Here is a 22190-nt window from a genome sequence, read left to right on the forward strand (position 1 = left end):
AATTTTCTGAGCAATAGTCTAAAAGTTGATACCCAATATTTTCACAATTATTTTCTAAATACTTTGAAATCTTGATTTTGCTCTTTAAAAATTAAGATATTTAAAAAACTTTCGGGTGGTGGGAGCTTTTGTTTTTCGATTTTGTAATTTATTTCTAGTATTACTGCATTAGGATCAAAGAATACTATTTATCCTGCTTTTTTTGAATGAATGAGTTCTTCTTTGTTCTTTGTTTTTAGGGTACAGACTCAGTGTAGAGTGGTTGATTACCTTACACTGTTTAGGCCTTCCATGTCGTTCGTTTGGCTACTTCATCTCGCAGGACTGCTGCCGCACTGGTCAGTTTCTCCCCGCCTCCTCTCTAGCTGTCCTTTACAAAGGCCGCTGCTGCTATCTGGTGTGGTCTGCCCTCTTCCACTATTAAAGGGCGCTTCATCCCTTCACTTACTGTGTTCTCCCTTAAATTAAATTTCAGAAGATCATGACCCCCTTCACTTTCTTCTGTTTGAGGAGGCACCTAGAGAGGATCTCACAATTGTACAGCTCAGAAGAGCCAGCAAAAAACAGCCCTTACTGTGGCGCCTCTTCCCGCATGCACTCTAGGCTCCATCGCCAGTGCGTCCGGGAAAACTCCTCTATTTTATAGGTCCGAACTTTCTTCTATCTTTATTAGTTTTTTATTTATTTGTCAGAGAGAGAAGGGGAGAGAGCGAGCACAGGCAGACAGAATGGCAGGCAGAGGCAGAGGGAGAAGCAGGTTCCCTTGACGAGCAAGGAGCCCGATGTGGGACTCGATCCCAGGACGCTGGGATCATGACCTGAGCCGAAGGCAGCTGCTTAACCAACTGAGCCACCCAGGCGTCCCAATCTTTATTAGTTTTTTAAAAAATTTCTGTTTGTCATTTTTCTTATAGCTTTTAGGGGACTCCCAAAAAGAGAAGGGGAAAATGGTGAATATACCACAGTATTCAAACCAGAAATTTCTTTCTTAAGTTTCTGATGACATTTTCCCATATATGTAAGTAGCCATGAGAGCAACACCATTTTCTCCCATTGCTACTCTACAGCCTACCTGCTTCAGGCAACAGCAAAGACAGTTTTATATTACCACATCCCTATGAAAAAGTAAAAAGCCTCCATTTCTTTCCTGCCCCACAACACAGTCTCCAGCAGCCATGTTAACAGTTCAGGTAGGTATGGATCCTTTTCTTTACATAACTGTATGTACACATATGCAAAGTACACATTACCTTAAGAAATTATACAAATGGAACCATTCCACATTTCCATTTAAAAAATTTAACAATATGTTATAGGTAATCCCCCATATAAACACATTTATTCAATAAACATTAAATGAGTATTTGCTCTGTGCCTGATATTATGTAGGTAGTCTGGATTCATGAGTGAACAAAACTGACAAATCTCATCTCATGGATAGCTTATTCTAGCAAGGTGGGGGTAGACAATAGGTAATAGACTAGTAAATTACCCAGGATGAAGGTGGTGAGTGCTATGGAGAGAAGAAAAAGAGGGTAAGGGTAGATGGGAACAGAATGCAGGCGCCTCATGAGGAAATGCTATTTGGGCAAAGTCTTGAAGGAGGTGAGGGGCTATGCCATGTAGATCTTGGGAGTGACAGCATTCCAGGCAGAGGTAACAGCTAAAGCAAAGTCCTTGAGACAGGACCATATCTGGCATATTTAAGGAAAGCAAGACAGTATGGCCATCATTCAGAAAAGAGACTAAATTTGGTGAGTGTAGTCTACTGTGGAACCTTTTCTAAGAGATTTTGGCTCAGCCTAACAGAATATTTGCAGATGTCCAAAAATGTCATGTCCTCCTTTCTATTAAACCGACAGAAATCCAGAGATCATCATCAAGCACTCAGGAGAGAGGCTGGATGTTCCTGAGTAAAGTAGAAGGTCACTGCTTAATCAATGATTCTAGAATTGTTCCTCCCTGCCACTGGAAAGGCCAAAACTGTAGTCTCAGTCAGATCTTCAGTCTTTACCCCCTGACCTTTCTTGAAAAAGGGGAGGACATGGGGAAGAAAAACCAAGGATGTCAGTGGGGCTGCAGGGAACAGAGAGTACCAGAATCAACTGCCAGGCAGGGTTCAGCCAGCCTTTGAGGTTGTTTAATGAGGACTACATACAAGAAGAATCATGGGCAAAGATGGGAAAGTAAGGATGACACAGCGGACGGGAGGTGGGGAGCCAAAGGGTAGAGTGAGTAGAGGGAGTGCAGTACATTCCTTTCAACCCATGTGCAAGAGTCTAGTTCAAATGCTCATCTGACTAAATCTTGTGTAATGAATTTCAGCAAAGGAGTATTTGAAGTTTCCATTAAAAAATGTTTTTACCACGTTCAGATTGTTCTGAGAATTTTAATTCAAGTACAAAGTAGGCTAAAGTTGATCTTTATATTTAGCTGACCTCCTAATCAAATGTGGGGACACAAGTATCCAAGTATTTTGAGCTTCTGGAGTGACAGATTAAGTTTTTACTTTTGTTGTTGTTGTTGTTGTTAAGACATTACTGATGAAAATGTGTTCTAAACTACTATCTTAATGGCAGTTCTTGTAACTCCTAGATTACTCTAACTTAATTTTTCCTTTAAAAAAAAAAGACTTAAGGATTTAATGTAGATGCCCACCAGCCTCCTACTGAGCCCAAAGGTCACAATATGAAAACAGAAGAAAAAACAAACCTTATTCTTATCAGCACACTAAACAGACTTGCATTTAAAAACTCACAAATCAAATATTAAAACCAATACAAAGCAACTTGGTTTTTTTACCTGTAAAATAGCCACTTCATTACGGAGTTGACTTTCCTGTTTTGTGGGGAATCTCATCTTATCAATTACTTTAATAGCCACATCCCTTCCAGTCTTTCTGTGTTTTCCTATTTAAAAAAAAAAAGAAAAGAAAAGAAAGAAAAAGCAAGTGGATAGTTCATATATAATATGAAAGCTTTATGAGGAAGTTGAACAAAGACTGAAACTAAGATGTATTTACTCTTGGATTTCTTTTTCTTTGGCTGATTTTGTTCCTTCTCCTTCACTCACCTTTAACTTTTAGAAGTAAATTACATTTTTCCTTAGTAGTTGCCTCTCATAAAGGCAGTTTCATTACTTGAAATGGCAGGAAATTTGAATGAACTTGTTTGCTGAACAATAATCTACCTTGTTGGGGCACCTGGGTGGCTCAGTGGGTTAAGCCGCTGCCTTCGGCTCAGGTCATGATCTCAGGGTCCTGGGATCGAGTCCCGCATCAGGCTCTCTGCTCAGCAGGAAGCCTGCTTCCCTCTCTCTCTCTCTCTGCCTGCCTCTCTGTCTACTTGTGATCTCTCTCTGTCAAATAAACAAATAAAAATCTTAAAAAAAAAAAAAAATCTACCTTGTTAAAAGAGTTAACTACTCTGACTTAGTCTTCAGATACTGTCAAGATAGAAGCATTTTATCAATGAATTAATTTTATTCTAGGTTCACTGAGACAGCACAGTTACTTAACCACATATCAGGGCAAGCCTTGAGGTGGAAAGGCCACTAGAAGGCTACTTAAAGGGGGTCAGCAAAGGAGGAAATGGATTTAACATTTCTTTCATACCTTAGATTATAGCTTATAAAGTACTTTTATGTACATTAGGCTTAATTAATACCCCTGGGAGCTATGCAGGTCAGATTTTGTTGGCTGCTTTAAACAGATGAAGACACTAATGCACAGTGAGCTTACACGACTCTGCCAGTATCAGGAGTCACAGCGAGATTTCAGGTCTTCGGACCTGACACAACACTCCTGCCAACAGCAGACGAATGGGGCCATTTGTGCTGGAAATCCAGCAGAGCGTATCCTTGGATAAATGAGCCCACAAAGCCCAACAAAGGCGTCAAGCCATTTATTTTCCCCCACAAACATCTTTATGAGTGAGCTACGAGGAGAGATAAAGTAAGACTACTGTGAAACTAATTTCCTGACGCTTTCTGTTACTCGGTAAAGTGTACAGCTGCGATTAAAGAACACGCAGAGTGAAAAGGGCGGAGCTAGAAGAATGCATGTCAGCCCCTGGGGGAAACCACTCAACAAACTGTGACAGGACACGACAGCTGGCAGGGGTCTTCCAGTGTCCCCGCTTTCTGGAGTATGTATGACGCGCAGCCAGCTGTAGGTCGCTTACCTCCATAGACAATGCCGAACTGGCCTGAACCAAGCACCTCATCGGCAAAGATCTGGTAAACAGTGCTAATGTCCTGTTTAGGAAAGAGGAAGCGGCGTTATTTCTCTCTGTTCAATACTGGCAGTACCTCTGACTCTTTTCATTCTAATACTGCATGCCCTTCTGTTTTTATGAGAGAGGCAGCTAAGTTTCCTAACATATTTTATGAACACAAACTTTCCACGTCCTAGAAAACCCCAATTTTATTACTATGACTCTTAATATGCAAGTACAATGTATTCTGTAACAAGGCCTTTGGGGGAAAAGCGCTTTGAATAAAACAAAGTCTTGTATTTAGTAAGTAATGATCTATGAAAAGTAAATTAACATAAAAAATTTAACAAAATTTTACCTATTTCACCATTAAAGAGATTTGCGATCTTTGATCTGAGAGAAAAACTCAGAAGGTTTATATTATTGAGATCAGGCTGATCTGAAAGCCTGATGAAAAGGGTATGTGTGAGAAAGTCTGCAGCTCAGATCCCTCCCCATCCTTCTTCCCTCCCTCCCCTCCTCTTAGGTGGTGGCTGTTGCTGTGGGAATATTCCTGGCGGGTGCTCTCCAGCCCCCTCCCTAGCGCTTCAATCAGGGGCTCCCCTGTCCAGGTATGGGCCACAGTCTGGCGTCTGAAGTCAGAGGCTCCATCTCTGTCAGTGTTACAGTCCCTGCTGGCGCCTGTGTCATGGTAGCAACTCATACGGAATGGTACAGACCTTAATTTCTCGCTGGTCAAGGGGATATAATAACATCTATTTCACTGTATTTTTAAGTAAGTTAAATGAGGATATATACCAAGTGTCAAGTCCAGGGCCTGGCATATAAAATCAGTAATTCTATAAATCTGATGTCCTAATTTCTGTTGAAATTAAGTAATCTTTAAATTGTTGACTTCCCTGGGACTTGACTCTCTCATCTGTAACAAAGTATTGGTCTACACCTCTAGGTTCCTCCTAATTTAAAAACTGCCTACTATTTTATGATTGTCATCAACACTTACTGAGCCCTAACTGTACAGAGGACTCTGTAAAAGGTAGCTAATTCGTAAAACAGACCTAGTTAAGACGCTTATGATGTATTAGGGAAACATAAAAATCTATTAAAAAGATAAATAATTCAGGACATATCGGGTCAAATAAATTCTACTTATTTGTAGAGGCTCTCCTAACACCTTTTCTTTACTAACTCCCCAGAATAACCTGTACTTCCCATTGCCTCTGAAAAGAATATATTGACTGATGTCTACAGTAGCCTAATAAAATGCATGTGGCATCCCAACGAGTAACTCTTAAAACTGAATTTGTTCCCAAACTCATTATGCCAAATGTTACAGATTATAGAGTTTAATTACAAAAAATTAAATAAGTATACTATATAAGTCAATAAAACATTAGAAATTTCTATGAAAACAAAGTAGTTTTAGAAACTCCATAAAGGGGGCACTGGGTGGCACAGTCAGTTAAGCCATCTGACTCTTGGTTTTGGCTCAGGTCACGATCTCAGGGTTGTGAGATCGAGCCCTGCATTGGACTCCGTGCTCAGTGTCAGATCTGCTTGAGATGATCTCTCCCTCTGCCCCTCCTCCTTGTGTTCTCGCTCTTAAATAAGTAACTCTTTAAAAAAAAAAAAAAAAAAAAAAAACCTCGATAATGGCGAGACACCAAAACTACAGCTGTCAATTTATTTGTGAGCAAAATAAATACCAAAGATTGTGGGCGTGAGGATTCTGTTCTCAGAATATTTCACAAGTATCCCTGGTTCTACTTTAAAGAAACAAAAATTGGAAATTATAGAGAATCCATTATGGGTGTTGTTGTATAATAAGAACTTGACTGGCCTTTGTCCCTAGTTCCAAAGAGAGAGATTCTAAATCCTTAGAATTTCCTAAGTCATAGGAGTATTTTATATGTTATGTTATTCATGAGCCCCTTGGATCACACCAGAACTATGCTAACAAAATGATACAGGATGGGGTAGGGTCACCAGAAAGACCAACCACATGATTACAGCATTAGGGCTTTGAACCAGTCCAAACTCAGGGGAGGAGAAGGGGGGGGTAGGAGATGGAGTTCAATCATGTGGCCAATGCTTCAGTCAATCATGCCTACTTAATGAGACTCCAATAAAAACTCTGTACACTAAGGCCCAGGTGACTTTGCAGGCTGGTGGCGATCACTGTGCAGTAGGGTTGCATGTCCTGATTTCAGGGAGAGAATGCAGAAGCTCTACATTCAGAACCTTCCCAGACTGTACCCTATGTGTTTCTGGTTGGCTGATCCTGATTTTTATCTGTTACAATAAGGCTGTAAATCTAAATCCAGCACTTTCCTGAGTTCTGAGTCATTCTAGTGAGTTACTGAACCTCAGAGTGGGTTTGTGGAATCCCGACTCTGTAGCCAGTTGGTCAGAAGTATGGATGAACTGGGGACCCCTGCGCTTGTGGCTGGTGTCTCAAGTGAGAGCAGCTTTGTTAGGAACTGTGCCCTTAACCTGTGGAGTCTGCACAAAATCAGGGCGTGAGCACTGGAACTGCAGTACTATGTTAAAGGTGTGGCTGATGCAAGAAAGACGAGGTGGAACTCTACTTAGCAGACCCATACTTAAAGACGTTTCATCCCTGTGACAAAAGTAAATCAATGTGTATATATACATGTTTTAAGGTATAATGAATATTTTAAGATTCATAAGAATCATTTTTACATGCTTCCCAACTTTAATCAATTTTTTGTTTAACCAAGGAAATTTTGATTCTAATCAAATTAGATAAGGGAACATCCACTAGTCAAATAGTAACTGCTAGAAAAGGTTTTCACAAAGACCAGTTCTGAACCTCTTCCCTTCTCAGCTATGAATGGGCATGCCCCTCAAATTCTCGGGGGATGCTTCAAAGTTAGTGATCTCATGTTTGTGTAATGCCCCTCTTCCTCCCCAAGAATCTAGTATCTATTCTACCTACCACTACAAGAGACACACAGATTACATCTCCTTGAAACCCTCTATTCCCTGTAACACTACTGGATAGCCAGTCTCTTCACTGCAGTCTTAGAAAAGCCAACATGTATATGCTACAGGGTTATTACAGCCGGAGGCCCCAAGTGGAAGATGGCGAGATTTTTATCAGAGAAATTTATAGACAGCCAATGAACTATTTTATGACTTCTTTTTCGAATCTTTTTTCTTATCCAGGGTTGGCAATCAGTTACAGGCCAAATCCAGCCTGCTGTCTCTTTTGTATGGGCTCCTGATCTACAAGTAGACTTTACATTTTAAATGGTTAAAAGGGAAAATAATAATAGCATTTTTTCACATGTGAAAATGATATAAAATTCAAATTCAAGTGTCTATAAATACAGTTATACTGGGACACAGTCATGCTCATTCATTTATGTACTGCCTATGGATGCTTTCTCATGACCATGGCAGAGTAAAGTAATGGGGTATGGACCCCAAAGCCTAAAATATAGAAAGTATGCTGACCCCTGTCATAATCCCTAACATGTACCTACCTATGCAAACTTCTTCTATTCACTATTCCTTGAAAGTCTTGTATTAAGTCTTGTATGTCCTGCTTCCCTCTATTTGTCCATCCTGGTCCCTGTACTTGCCCTAACTATTGTCTCCCCCCACCCCCATCCTCTCCACACTTCAGCCAAAATGCCTTTCCATCCTTGTGGGCACAGCTCAGGTTTCACTTCCTTGAGGAAGCTTTCCCTCCTTGCTTACCAGCAAGAAGTGATCTCTCCCTTCTCTTACTAGTCTATCACTATGAGATATTCTACTATCACTTGTGAAAAAATCATCTTTATTTTCATACTTTAAAAAATCTGCTTTAGTTTCCTTCATAAAGCAGAACTCCTTAGAGTAGATATCAGCCACAAAATCTAGCTGGTGCCTTTAGGCCAAGTGCTCAATACTCTGGCCTATGAACTTTTAAAAAAATTCAAATATAATTAATATACAGTGTTATACTAGTTTTGGATATACAATATAGTCATTTACAATTCTAAATGTTTCTCAACGCTCATCAAGATAAATGTATTCTTAATTCCCTTTATCTACTTCACCCCCCCCCAACTCCCCTCTGGTAACCACATTTGTTCTCTGTATTTAAGAGTTTGTTTTTTGTCTCTTGAATTTATTTAATAAGATTTTCACATCTTATTTTACCTATTTTAATTACCCAATTTGCTATTTTAGCTGTAATTTTTACTTACCACATTTTCCTGGATCTGACAGTTAGATACGGAGATACTAGTAGACAAATCTTCTGTAAAACAGAAGGATGATGTATGAGAAAAGAACAAAATTGTTGTATGACTTAATATTAACATTAGCTGATATGTGAATGCCCACACTACATTAAATTTTTAAAAGTGGCTAACATACAGTTAATATAATTATATTCTTTAAAAAAATTTATCCACACACATAATACTAACCCATCAACAATAAACTAGTCAAATAAAATATGACACATCCACACAAAGAAATACTATCTAAACATTTAATGGTGTAGAGCTATCCATACTGAGTTAGAAAGCTATCCATGGCATATTAAGTTAGAAAGGCAAGTTGTAAGGCAGCAGCATTTGAATTAAAAACAAAGAAAATATGATACTTCTGGTGAACAAGAGAGGAAGGGTTAGGGAACAAAAACTTTAGTCTTTAGACATTTCCACACTGCCTGCATTTTCTAAAACATAAAAAGCAGGCATTATTTTAATAATAAAAAATTAGATAAATCAGATAAATCTATATACTGACACTGAAATATATCTGATCCCATATTAATTTAATAGTGGATAAAAGCAAATTGCATTTTTTGTAAAAATAAAAATACAGTAATACAGTACAGATAGTACCAGCTTCCATTCTCCCCAAACCAAGAAATATACACCAAATTGTTAATATTGGTTTTCTCATGTGGGAGATATAGAAGCAGGTATAAGGGGATGTGTTACAAGTGTGCAGGAAGGGCTGTCTCATTTTATATTCCATATTACTGTGTAGTTTATATGTCTATATTACTTTGATAAGCAAAGGAAGTGAGTGACAAGAGAAGAGGGCCACATGGAAAGTATGTAAGAGACTAGGTCTCAAACATCTAGAATCTCAAAGAGAACTCAAAGAAATAAGATGTGAAATTTCCTTTACGATCCCAAATATAAAAATTTAAAACAAGAAAATGTAAGCATACTATAAGTCAAAAATAAGTAATATGACTGTCAAAGACTGCATTTAAAAATGTTAAGTCAATCTTAAAATATTTTAAATAATTCAAATATTAATGAACAAAAAAGGTATAGTATCAATGATATTAAAGTGTCTAAAGCTTTGTTTTTCAATCATTCCATTTTCCTAGCATAAGTCAGTACTGATTTTATTTCAAAGGCCTCTGCTGTGTAACTCCACCTAGATTTATCTTCTATTGCTTCCTAGAACTCCACTCCAGAAAAACCAATAGCAGCAGCCAGCAACCCAGGAATAGTATTACCAATGTGTCAGGAACTGTGCTAAGTGCATTATATGCATTTATTATTATTCCCACTTTAGATTAGTGACTGCAGAGACCAAGATCACAGCCAGTAAGCAGCTTTCATTCTCTACCATCCTTACTCTTTTAAAGATTTTTTTTTTTTTATTTGACAGAGATCACAAGTAGGCAAGAGGCAGGCAGAGAGAGAGGGGGAAGGAGGCTCCCCGCTGAGCAGAGAGCCCGATGCGGGGCTCAATCCCAGGACCCTGAGATCATGACCTGAGCCGAAGGCAGAGGCTTAACCCACTGAGCCACCCAGACGCCCTACCATCCTCACTCTTAACCCCTCTGTCATTCTGCTTTTAGAGACTCTTATCCTGAAGGAGGAGGTCCATGGATGGGCTGGAGAACAGAGAATATTCCTATATCCCATTTATACATAACATTTATGTTTATGTCCCTGTATCATTTTCTGGGGGAAAAGGTCCATGACTTCAATTAGGATATCAGACTTTTGCCTAAAATCCCCCCAAACTTAAGAAGCACTGTAAATATCCATCTGATTCATCCTCTAAGAGTCAGTATTAAACACCAAACAGGTTCACAGTCATTACTTTCATCCCTTTGATCACACCCGTCTTCCTTAACTAGAGTAACACTATCCCCCTTCACCCTTCCCTTTTGATTTTTCCTATCCTACTTGAGATCCAAGGTCAAGGTTCAAATCAGATTGTTTCTATCATAAAGTCTCTGCTTCCTCCTCCTATCCATATCTGCATCCCCCAGATAACGCATTACTCATTTCTGCATTCTATTGCCTTATGCTACCACTTAACACTTACGTTGTATGTCCTTTCTCCCTTAATTTCTGTGTTTCTTTTGTATTCTAGCTCAGAGCCTAGTATAATGCCAAGAACAGGTGCATGAAATAATAGTGCTGAACTGAAATAACACACATTTAGGAACTGGCTGATACCTATTTCGATTTAAATATACTTGTCTAATAAATGTTTCCCCATAAATAACACCACCAGTAGCATAAAAGTGACATTATGTTATGGCTTTCACTTGATCCTTTATCAAATTTAGGTTTTATTTTATAAATTTTGTTGGTGCAAAGAACATGTTTTAATACTTTTTTAGTATTTCTGAATGTTTAAATTCAGTTAAAAGAAAAATGGCATTTGTGACTTCATAGATTTCACAAGTATGATGTGAACCATAATACTCTATCACCTGTTTATATCCCACCATAAAGCAAAATGCTAGTAGTCTGCTTAATCCAATGAGAGTTATGGATACCAAACACTGGTTCTCCTTCCTTTAATGCTGAGAACCCTATAAAGTAGGTACTATTACAGAGAGGTAAGGTTTTGCCTAAGATCATATAACAGGTTGGCAGAACCAGGATTTGAATGTAGGGAAACTGACTCTGGAACCTAGCTCTAGGGATTTATGTATACACTATAACATAACTATACAAAGGAATTAACTAACAATATTGGTTAGTACAGATGAAGCTTAAAGTAAGCATTAGAAATATATACAGAGGGGTGCCTCGGTGGTTCAGCTGGTTAAGCATCTGCCCTCGGCTGAGGTCATGATCCCAGAGTCCCGGGATCAGGATTGAGATTGAGCAGGGAGTCTGCTTTTCCCTCTGCCCCTCCACTCTGCTCATGCTCTCTCTCTCTCTCTCTCTCTCAAGTGAATCTTAAAAAGAAAAAGAAAAAAAGGAAACAAAAAAAAAAGATAGAGAGAAAGGAAGAAATACATGCAGAAACACAACCATACCCACAAAATGCTTAAGAACCAGCGAGGGGGAGAAAAGCCATCAACAAGCTTATTGCTTACTGTGATCTTTCCCTTGCCCTGGAGAAGTGCAAACACTTGCTTGAGGGGTAACAGGCATGAGAGCTTGGCGAATTGCTTTTTCCCAGCTCTGTGCTACATCAACTCCAACTCCAGTGGCAGCAAGAACAGGATTGTGGGAGCTATCCCCATTGTTCTCCCCAACAAAGTATACCATAGTATCAGTGATGATTTCAAAACAGTGTGGGTTGCTGCCTTGTGAAATGTTTGTGAAATCTTGTGGCGAAGATATGCGGAGAATTTCTGAAAGTGGAATTTCCTGAAGTAAAAAATTAAGCATTAAAAGATATGAATACATCTTTGTTTTTATTTTCAAGTACACTAAACAGAGATATGCGTTTTTAATGAATGCATTAAGATGAACACAAGTATGTGGTACATGGAACACACAGTCAAGTCTTATGATAGTATCTGCCTGGAATGATCTGCACGCCCAACAACGCCGAAGGCAGAGCACGGAGCATGATAACTAAGCCAGTGATTCAGGCCTGCAGCAGGTCATTAGATTGTAAGGAAGGGGAGGATCCTGGAGGGTAACTGCCACTATATCCAACACTTGTCCCTTTCCAATTCTCATTAAATCAACTCAATAATTACTTCTCTACCAGAGGCTTCTGCAAGATACAGCCCTCAGAGAAGAACAAAGCAAAAATAAGAGCAAAAGTAGAATGTTAGTATAGGTTGTTCAAGCATTCCATCTGGTTCTGCCCATAAATGTAACAAGTATTTATAGGAAATCCATTCCCTAATGCAAAGAAAGTACTTAAAAGAACCCAACCAGATCAAAGCAAGTCTAGTTTCTATTCTCTTTCTTAAGGATACAATTGCTACACTCTGCTATTTTGTCTGGTGTCTCTGACACGCAAAGGGTGGAGCAAGCCAAGCAAAGAAGACTAGACAGAGGTGAAGAAGCTGCTTCTGGGGATCAGGGCCTCAGATAAAATGGAGCATAGAGAACACCAAATCCCACAGTGGCCTCTTCTGGGCAGGTGACGATCATGGGACTTACTACACTGCCCAACCTAAATCACAGCATTCAAAAGGCAATCAGTAGCAACCTGACAAGCAAGCCAAAACCAAAGGAACACACAACGAAAAACAACCTTGGGCAGCAGGGCTACTGTGAGGGGTGAAATGGGGGGTGTGGGACAGTTATTTCAACACGGAACTTAACAGTGCCTTCTATACATGATATTAGGCAGAGTCAAAATAGGTATATGCCAATATAATAATTAATGAATATTACTTGAATATTTGGAAAATATATAATGTTTCAATATACATATTTTTCAAAATATGTATAATTTTTACCTTATAATACTTTGATCCAGATTCATTTTGAAACAATGTTAGACATTTGCTGTCCAGTCTCCAGTAATGCCTCTTTCTCTATAAAATAAAGGACATAAAAGTCTGTGGTATAAAAATAATGGTTCTTCCAAAGTGCCTGTCCCTTTCCTTTCCCTTTCATTACTACTCATAAGTTTGTATTTCTGTAGGTTTAAAATTCATGAGGGTCAAAATTCTGCAAATATAAGAAGGATACAGAGTGACAAGTATACTCCCGCCACCATTCACATCCCACTCCAAGTAAGCGATGGTAGTAGGTTTCTAGGCATCCTTTCAGAGAATTTTATGCATGCATGCTCAAATACATACATGGTACACATGCGCAGATAGGTAATTTACCTATAGGCTGCATTTCTAATCTGGCTCGCTGGATCAGAAAATATATACACATGTAATTTTGCTAGACAATGTCAATCACCCTTCATAAGATTTGACCCAATTTATAGTATCATCAGGAACATAAGTACCTATTTACTCAAACCTTCACTAAAATAGTTACGTTACTTTGATCTTGGCAACACTGATAAATAAAAGCTGGTAATTCAGTGAAATTGTAAATTGTACTTTTTAGTAAAAATGAACACTGGGTCTGCTGCATAAATAATGAATTTTGGAACACTGAAAAAATTAAACTACATTAAATTTTAAAAATTGAGCTTGGTGGGGGAAGAGGGTATAGGTGACTCAATGATCTGAAACTGAAAATCAAAAAAAGAATGAGATCAAGCTCTTATGTTTAAGAGTCATATGTATTTCCTTGATTATGAACTCTGCTGATATTCTTTGCCCATTCTTTGTGCTGTGTGGTCTTTTTCTGATAAATTTATTGTCATCCTTACATATAATGAAATTAATCCTTTTTAAAATGAAATGAATTATGACTTTGGGATACTTTTTTCAGTTTGTCATTTGTCTTTGCTTTTGTTTTTTGATATGTATTTTTGTTTTTTTCTTAACATGCCTTTATTTTTAAAAATGAAGACTTCAGCCATTTTTGGTCACAGCGTAATTAAACGGAAGGTACAGAGATTTCTCATGTACTCCCCGCCCCCCATACATGCAAAGCCTCCCCATTATCTACATTCTCATTCAGAATTGTACACTTGTTACAACTAATGAACCTACAATGACACATCATAATCACAAAGTCCAGAGTTTACATAATGATTCACTCTAGTGTTGTACATTCTGAGGGTTTGGACAAATGTATAATGACAGGTTTACATCATTTTATTTTATCGATTATTTTCCTTGCCTTAAAAATTCTGTGTTCTTTCTGTCTCTTCATGCCTACCTGCCCGCTACCCCCTACCCCTTATTTTTTACCGTCTCCATAGTTTTGCTTTTTCCAGATGTCATATAGTTGGAATCATACAGTATACAGCCTTTTCACACTGGCTTCTTTTCCTTAGTAATATGTATTTAAGATTCCTTCCTGTCTTTTCATAGCTCACTGCTGTTTAGTACTGAATAATATTCCATCGTCTGGATGTATGTACTACGGTTTGTCAATTCACTTACTGAAGGACATCCTGTTGCTTCCAAGTTTTGGCAATTATGAATAAAGCTATCGAAATCATCCATATTCAGGTTTTTGTGTGGACCTAAGTTTTCATATCTTTTGGGTAAAAACCAAGGCATGCAACTGCTAGATCATATGGTGAAAATATGTTCGGTTTTGTAAGAAGCCGTCAAACTGTCTTCCAAAGCGTCCATAGCATTTTGCATTCCCACCACCAATGAATGAAAGTTTGCATTGCTCTATCTACATCCTTGCCAGCCTTTGGTGGTGTCAGTGTTCAGGTTCTGGCCATTCCAATCACTATGTAGTGGCATTCCACTGCTCTTATAATTTGCATTTCCCTGATGACATAGGATATGGAACGCCTTTTCATGTGCTTATCTGCCATCTGTGTATCTTCTTTGGTGAGGTATGTGTTAAGGTTTTTGATTCATTTATTAATTGGGCTGTTTCCTTACTGTTAAGTTTTAAGAGTTCTTTGTATATTTTGGAGAAGTCTTTCATGAGATGTCTCTTTTACAAATATTTTTTCCTAGTCTGTGTTTGTCTCACTCTCTCAACACTGTCTTTTACAGAGCAGAAGCTTTTAACTGTAATGAAGTCCATCTTATCAACTATTTCTTTCACAGATTTTGTATTTGGTGATGTATCCCCAGATACTTTCTGAATCTCTATTGCTCTACTAGTTTGTAAAAATATTTCAAAGTTCTGCCTTTTGAAAACTCTTTACAAATGTAACTACAGTTCTAGTGTACTAAAATGCCTTAATATAGATCTCGTTCTTATTTTGATTTTAAAAATGCATAAAGTAAAGCACATAACAAAGTTTCACTACCATATTACAATGTCTGTGATTACTGACCAGGGTGTCCCTGCTGCTGTAATGGACCATCCACCCTTCCTTCACCATCGTGCTGCTCTTCCTCTTTGTGTGCTTGATGGACTGTACAACCCTCATTAGCGGAATATTACTGCTTGTTGATGGACTAAAAAACATTCAGAGTTCATCATCAATGATGTTTATTCATCAATAAAATGTTGATAATTTCAATTTTTTAAAAAAATCACATAAATACTTTAAACTCACCAGCCCTTTTTAGGATAATTGAGCTTGTAATTTTTCAAAATACCTTATAGAAATAGCTTAAGAAAATAATCCCATTATGATGACACACAGTTGATTTATAAAAGACTAAGATAATACTACAAGTCCTCATATTTTTTGATGGGTCATAACACAAAATAATGCACAGAGCAGAAAGAATTCTCCCTAACTGCAAATTATGAAGCCTGGGAGAGGGCCGGAGCCCTTAGATAAAGGCTTCAAACTTTTTACCACAATCTCATTTGGGATTGTTGTTGAGAAAGCTGCTTTTGCCCTAGGCAGCATTAAATTCATAATAAGGTAAAAAGTAAGTATATCTACACCCAAATTTACATGGTTCAAAGATCAAATTCCATTATTCATGTTGTTAGCAAAAAGTATTTCTAGCAGAAGACACTGAAAGTCAAATGTTTACAGATAACAACTAAGAAAATAAAAATAATAAATAATGCACCAGTCAAATCAGGTAATACTGAAACATGGGCCAGGAACAGCATAGCTAGAGGAAAAGAACAATTTGGGGCATAAATGTGAAAACACATGGTTTTTCAATTTCAGTTAAATATTTGCTCTTAAATTATGATGTATTCATGATTAGAAGCTATTTAAGTTCTCTGGATAGTCTCCAAACTGGGTAAACATTAAATTTTGTTTTAGAATGAGAATGACAGTAATAGCTGTAATCTAATGATAAGCCAAAATGATTAAAGGACCACTCAGCCATGTGAGATTGATAAATGATCCACTTTCTCTAGATACCTCCTGGTTGCCACTGAAAAACAAAACCTGCCAAAATATTAACATTTCATTACAAAGCAGAACATCCTATAAAGCTGTATACATAGAAAAACTGAATTTCTATAAACGTAAGGGGATATTTACAAGTTTAATAATCCAATAGCATTTTTACAAAGTGCTAATAGCCTAATTAACCACTCCCAAATTCATCACCATCATCTTTGTGCAACATGTGTAGGTATACATTTGTACTGGTGTTTCGAACACCCAGTAATCTGCCTCTATGAAGAAACTGGTTGCTTTAACTGTCAGTTAATTCTGACACCTTGTGGTGGCTGCTCCACCATGAGAGATCACATCTAGACTACATTTAAATTAAGTGTTTTTCTCTTCAGGAAAACAAAGATTCTCACACATTCCCATGTTGAGTAGACGGCAAGAATGATGTAATTTCTTTCAGAAATCCTGTGGTGCATGTAAAAGAATTAGCAACAATTTAAATCAATTTTAAATTACACTTTAGGGTCCATTTAAAGAGATTCTTTCTCAAGGGAGCTCCTGTACTAAGCCTGCATCCGGCGGCAGCTCGTGGCACACCCATGCACACGCATACCTGATTGTTTTCACAGCTTCCTCATCTCTTTCCACATCAAGATCAGACGGATCCAAGAAGAACATTTTATCTTCTGGAGGAGATGGCTCTTCTGTGTCATCCAAGCCCCGGCTACCATCACTGTTCATGTCACTGCTATCAATATCCATTGGTATATCTGTATCTGCTCCCAGGCTGGAAGGTTCTGGCAAAGTTTTAAATGAATTCAGAGTTTTATATTAATGGGAGATCAATACGTCTGAAGAGAAAGAGTTTCTAAAATGTGAGAAGAAAAGCTTTAAAATGCTTAATGAAAATCTAGGAAAATATCTTTATGATTCAAGACAAAGTAGTATTTGAGGAAGATATAAAATTCACACACTATAAAACAGAAAATTAATTTAATTAATTAGAATTTAAACTTCTATATGTCAAAAGATACTAAAAGCAAAGTAAAAGATTAGCCACCACTATTGTATGTTGGGTTGAGTGGTTTTCCACAAATGTCCAAGGCAATTTGTTAGAGAAAGAAAAGAAAGAAAGCAGAATGTTCAAAAACTGGTGCTAGTACAACTGGGTAACTACATGCACAAAGGTGAAACTGGACGTCTTTTTTAAACCAAATATAAAAAGTGGATCACAGGTCTAAATGTAAGAACTAACCCTATAAAATTCTTAGAAGAAAACACAAGAGTCAATCTTTGTGACCTTGGGTTATCCCAAGCCTTCTGATAGAACACCAAAAACCCAAGTGATTAAAAAAAATAAACTGGACTTGATTTTGTGCTGCAAATGATACCTCAAGAAAGTAAAAAGGCAGCCCAAAGAAGAGGAAAAGTATTTACATATATCAGAGACCTCTAACTCAAATATTTAAAGAACACTTACAACTCAATAAAAAACAAATAACCAGTTAAAAAGGCAAAAAACAGGAATAATAGATATTCTTCAAAGCAGATGTAAAAATGGCCCACAGACATGTGAAAAGATGTGCCTATCAATTAGCCATCAGCGAAATGCAAATCAAAATGACAATGAGCTATCACTTCACACTCACTAGGATGGCAACAGCCAAAATGATGGACAAGAACAAGTGGGGGCGAGCATACAGAGGAATCTGAATCCTCACATGCACTGGCGAGAATGTAAAATATACAGCTGCTTGGGGAAACAGTCTGGCAGTCCTCCTCCAAATGTTAAACACAGAGTTATCATATGACTCAACAATTCCACAACCAGATATCTGCCCAAGTGAAATAAAAACATATGTCCACAGAAACTGTACTCAAATGTTCTTAGCAGTATTCGCCATAGCCCCAAAGTGGATACAACCCAAATGTCCATGAGCTGATAAATAAAATGTAGTATATTCATGCACAGGAATGTTATTCATGACAAAGCAGAAGGTAGTATTGTTACAACATGGATGAACCCTGAAAACACGAAGCTCTGTGAGACAACACCAGACCCAAAAGACTACACATGATATGATTTCATTTATAGGAAATGTCTAGAATAGAAAGACCCATAGAGATACAAAGTTGATGGCAGCTGCCAAGGGCTGGTGAGGAAGAGTGAGGAGTGACTACTAGAGTGTATGCAGTTTCTTTTCAGGGTGATGAAAATATCCCACCATTGGACTGTAATGACAGCTGCCTAACTTGTGAATAAACTAAATGTGTGAAGTACAAAAATTATCTCAATAAAGCTACTTAAAAAAAAAATGAAAAGCCACAACTGAGAGAAGGTATTTGTGTCAACTATAACTGACAAAGAATTATTAGGTACAATTATCAACAACTCCCTGCAAATCAATAACAAACACAAAAATGGACAAAACATGTGAACAGGTAATTTACAGGGGAAAAACCCCTAAGTAACCAGTCAACATATGACAGATGTGCAAACTCATTAGTATATAAATGTACTATAAAATCAATATGAATAGTATTTGATACCCATTTGTCAAACAGTAGAAAAGTACAAAAAGATACAAACATAAATCTAGAGAAGACTTTGGTTCTATAGAAAAACTATACTTATTCATTTATTTCACAAATGAGAAAACCAATCACGTTATCAATGGTGTTAAAGAGCATCCATAAAAATCATGCCATTAAAGAAAAAGTTAAAGTCTTAAGAAACTTAATTTCTGTTCCTTATGTTTCTCCTCCTATAAAACTTGTATTTAATTTTTACCAGTCATGTAAATGTTAAAGAAAAATTATGCTTAGTATCATTTCTTCTTCCTTCCAAAAAGGTAATCACTACAATTAATATAATTTTGAAAAGAGAAAACAAACAAACAAAACAACAGCAGGTAAGGGTGTCTAGGGAAAGACTGAGAGAGAGAGAGTAAGGCAGTATCATGTGTTCTAATGACTGTGGACTTGGGGGGGACCAGATCATGTGGGTTCGAATCCCAACTCTTAAGTTTCTGGCTACACTTCTCCAGCAAGTTATTTAATGTCTTTGTGCCTAAGTTTACTTATCTGTAAGTACTTAACTCAAAGGGCTGTTCTTAGGTTTAAATGTCAATATATGTAAAGAGTGTGGAACAGGGCCTGGTACACAGAGGCAGTCAGTAAGTACTAGAACTATGAAAACCTCTAGGGACAGCAGCAGGCTGTTAAAAGTCTCTTTTGTCTAAGATGGAAGAGAACATGCAGCACAACTGGCAATATGAGATTACAAAGTGGTAGGTGGTTAAAGGAAAAATGGGAAGGCATAATGACTAATAAAGGTGTACTGTTATTAAATAAAAAAAAGTCAAAGTTAAGAAACAAAGTAAACAAAATAAAATATGCAAATATAACCTTATACGAAGATAATACACAAAAGAATTATGACCTTTTCTGATCTTTTATGGAAATTAAGAAAAAGAATTTTACCTCCATTGAAAGTAACCTCTCCAAGGCAGTCTCTTGGTACTTTTGATGCACAGCGTTTATGACAGTTGAATTTACAATCTGAAATCAAGTTTTTAATTGATTAATTTATGTAATATGTCAGGCAGTATCGGATATGGTTAGACACTTTTTAAAGTTTTCCTTTACTAAGAACTCAAGTCTGGGAATAAAGGTCTGGTTTCAAATTCTGATGTCACCTCTTAATAGGTATTATAACTCCTCAGGGCTCAGTTTATTTTTTGTTTTAAATTTCAGCTAGTTAATGTAGTGTAAAAGGAGTTTCAAGTGTGCAATATAGTGATTCAACAGTTCCATACATCACAAATGCCCTCCTTAATCCCCATTACCTAGTTCACCCCCCCACCACACCCCCCCACCACTCATAACCATCAGTTTGTTCTCTATAGTTAAGCGTCTGTTTCTTGGTTTGTTCCTTTTTTTTTTCTCTGCTCATTTTTATTTCTTAAATTCTGCATGAGTGAAATCATATGGTATTTGTCTTTCTCTGACTGACCTATTCCACTTAGTATAATTCTTTCTATCTCCATCTAGCAAGTGGCCAGATTTCATTTTTTATGGCTGATTAATATTCATTGTATGTGTGTGTGTGTGTGTGTGTGTGTGTGTGTGTATACACACTACATCTTCTTTATCCATTCATCAATTGACGGACACTTGGGCTGTTTCCATAAATTGGCTATTATAAATAATGCTTCTATAAACATCAGGGTGCACATATCCCTTTGAATTAGTAGTTTTGTATTCTTTGGGTAAATACCTAGTAATGGAATTGCTGGATCACATTTTTAACTTTTGTTTTTTTACATTTTTAACTTTTAACTCTTTTAAACTTTTTGAAGAAACTCCATACCGTTTTCCAGAGTGGCTGAGCAGTTTGCATTCTCACCCCGCAAGGTGCAGAGAGTTTCCCTTTCACCACAACCTCGACAACACCTGTTGTTTCTTGTGTTGTTGATTTTAGCTATTCTGACAGGTGTGAGGTGATAACTCATTGTAGTTTTGATTTTCATGTCTGTGATTAGTGATGTTGAGCATCTTCTCATGTTGTCTGTTAGCCATCTGTAAGTCTTCTTTGGAAAAATGTCTATTCATGTCTCCTGCCCATTTTTAATTGCATTATTCATTTTGGGGTGTTGAATTGTATAAGTTCTTATATACTTTGGGTACTAACTCCTTATGGGGTACATCATTTGTGAATATCTTCTCTCATTCCATAGGTTGCTGCCTTTTGGTTTTGCTGATTGTTTCCTTTGCTGTGCAGAGCTTTTTATTTGATGCAGTCTTAATAGTTTATTTTTGCTTTTGTTTCCTTTGCCTCAGGAGACACATCTAAAAAAAGTTGCTACGGCTGATGTCAGACATTACTGCCTGACATCTATGGTTTCAGGTCTCACATTTAGGTCTTTAGTTCACTTTGAGTTAATTTTTTGTGTATGGTGAAAGAGAATGGTCTAATTTTCCCAACACCAACACCATTTATTAAAGAGACTTTTACCCATTGGATATTCCTTCCTGTTTTGTGATGACTAACTGACCATATAGTTGTGGGTTCATTTCAGGGTTTTCTATTCCACTGATCTATCACCATTGATTGACAGGGAAGAGAAATCACACTAGTCAGCTCCTATGCTGCCAGAGAGGTCTCTCATAAATGCTGCCTCTCAGGGGCAGGCTCTGAGAACAAATAATCTTCTCACTGTGTGTCCCAGGCACTATTCAGATCACTGTTTCCACACTGTGTGTCCCTGGGGTTGTATGCCTGCTTCTCCAGGAGCAGCTCTGATGCCTCTAGATTCCCTGGTATCTCTAGACTCTCTTGGAGTCCAGTCCACTGACACTTAAAACTTCGGGCTTAAAGCCCCTCTGGCTGCAAGAACCCATCTTGCTTTCCAAGCCAATGGATGGGGAAACATTTTTGTTGTGCATTCCTGAGTGCTCTTCTCTTGCCCCTCTCTGTGATCATGGGTCCCCTCTCTTCTGCAGCAACAAGCATGCATTTCTCCTCTAAACCATGTCCTGCACTTCCTACCTTCATTGCGGCCTCTACTCTACATTTAGTTGTAGTTGTGGAGTTTGTTCTACTGTTCTTCAGGTAGATTTCTGGGGTATTTAGGATGCTTTGATAGTTAGCTAGTTATATTCAAGGGATGAGTTGAGTTTAGGTTCCTCCTACTCTTCCACCATCTTCCCCACTTCTACCATGGGTCAGTTTATCTCTTTAATGAAGCTAATACTATTCATATGACACATTGCCCAAATGTTGCTGGCAGCACCATGTTTCCTTCCCTTACCTCACATTCATCTTTCCATGTTCCCCTTAAGAGTTTCTCAGGCTGACTACTTTTCCAATATATGTCAAGCACTTACTCTGAGTTCCTAATTAGTGAGGGC

At 37.7% G+C, this 22190-nt stretch overlaps 1 protein-coding gene across 1 annotated transcript in view; it reads right to left on the minus strand.

Annotated features, from left to right (window-relative positions):
* LOC111158360 (protein kinase D3) overlaps nucleotides 1-22190 on the minus strand; it is an 83261-nt gene that overhangs the window by 10641 nt on the left and 50430 nt on the right. Inside the window, exons 7-14 of the mRNA XM_022520358.1 lie at nucleotides 19761-19838; nucleotides 16891-17074; nucleotides 15297-15420; nucleotides 12874-12951; nucleotides 11545-11821; nucleotides 8432-8484; nucleotides 4182-4254; nucleotides 2803-2909 (exon numbers count right to left, since the gene is read on the minus strand). Of these exons, the coding sequence (XP_022376066.1) occupies nucleotides 2803-2909; nucleotides 4182-4254; nucleotides 8432-8484; nucleotides 11545-11821; nucleotides 12874-12951; nucleotides 15297-15420; nucleotides 16891-17074; nucleotides 19761-19838 (974 nt within the window). The remainder of the gene's footprint in view (nucleotides 1-2802; nucleotides 2910-4181; nucleotides 4255-8431; nucleotides 8485-11544; nucleotides 11822-12873; nucleotides 12952-15296; nucleotides 15421-16890; nucleotides 17075-19760; nucleotides 19839-22190) is intronic.

This window comes from Enhydra lutris, unplaced genomic scaffold (assembly GCF_002288905.1).
Source record: "Enhydra lutris kenyoni isolate GAN:26980312 unplaced genomic scaffold, ASM228890v2 scaffoldscaffold59, whole genome shotgun sequence".
Lineage (NCBI taxonomy): Eukaryota > Metazoa > Chordata > Mammalia > Carnivora > Mustelidae > Enhydra > Enhydra lutris.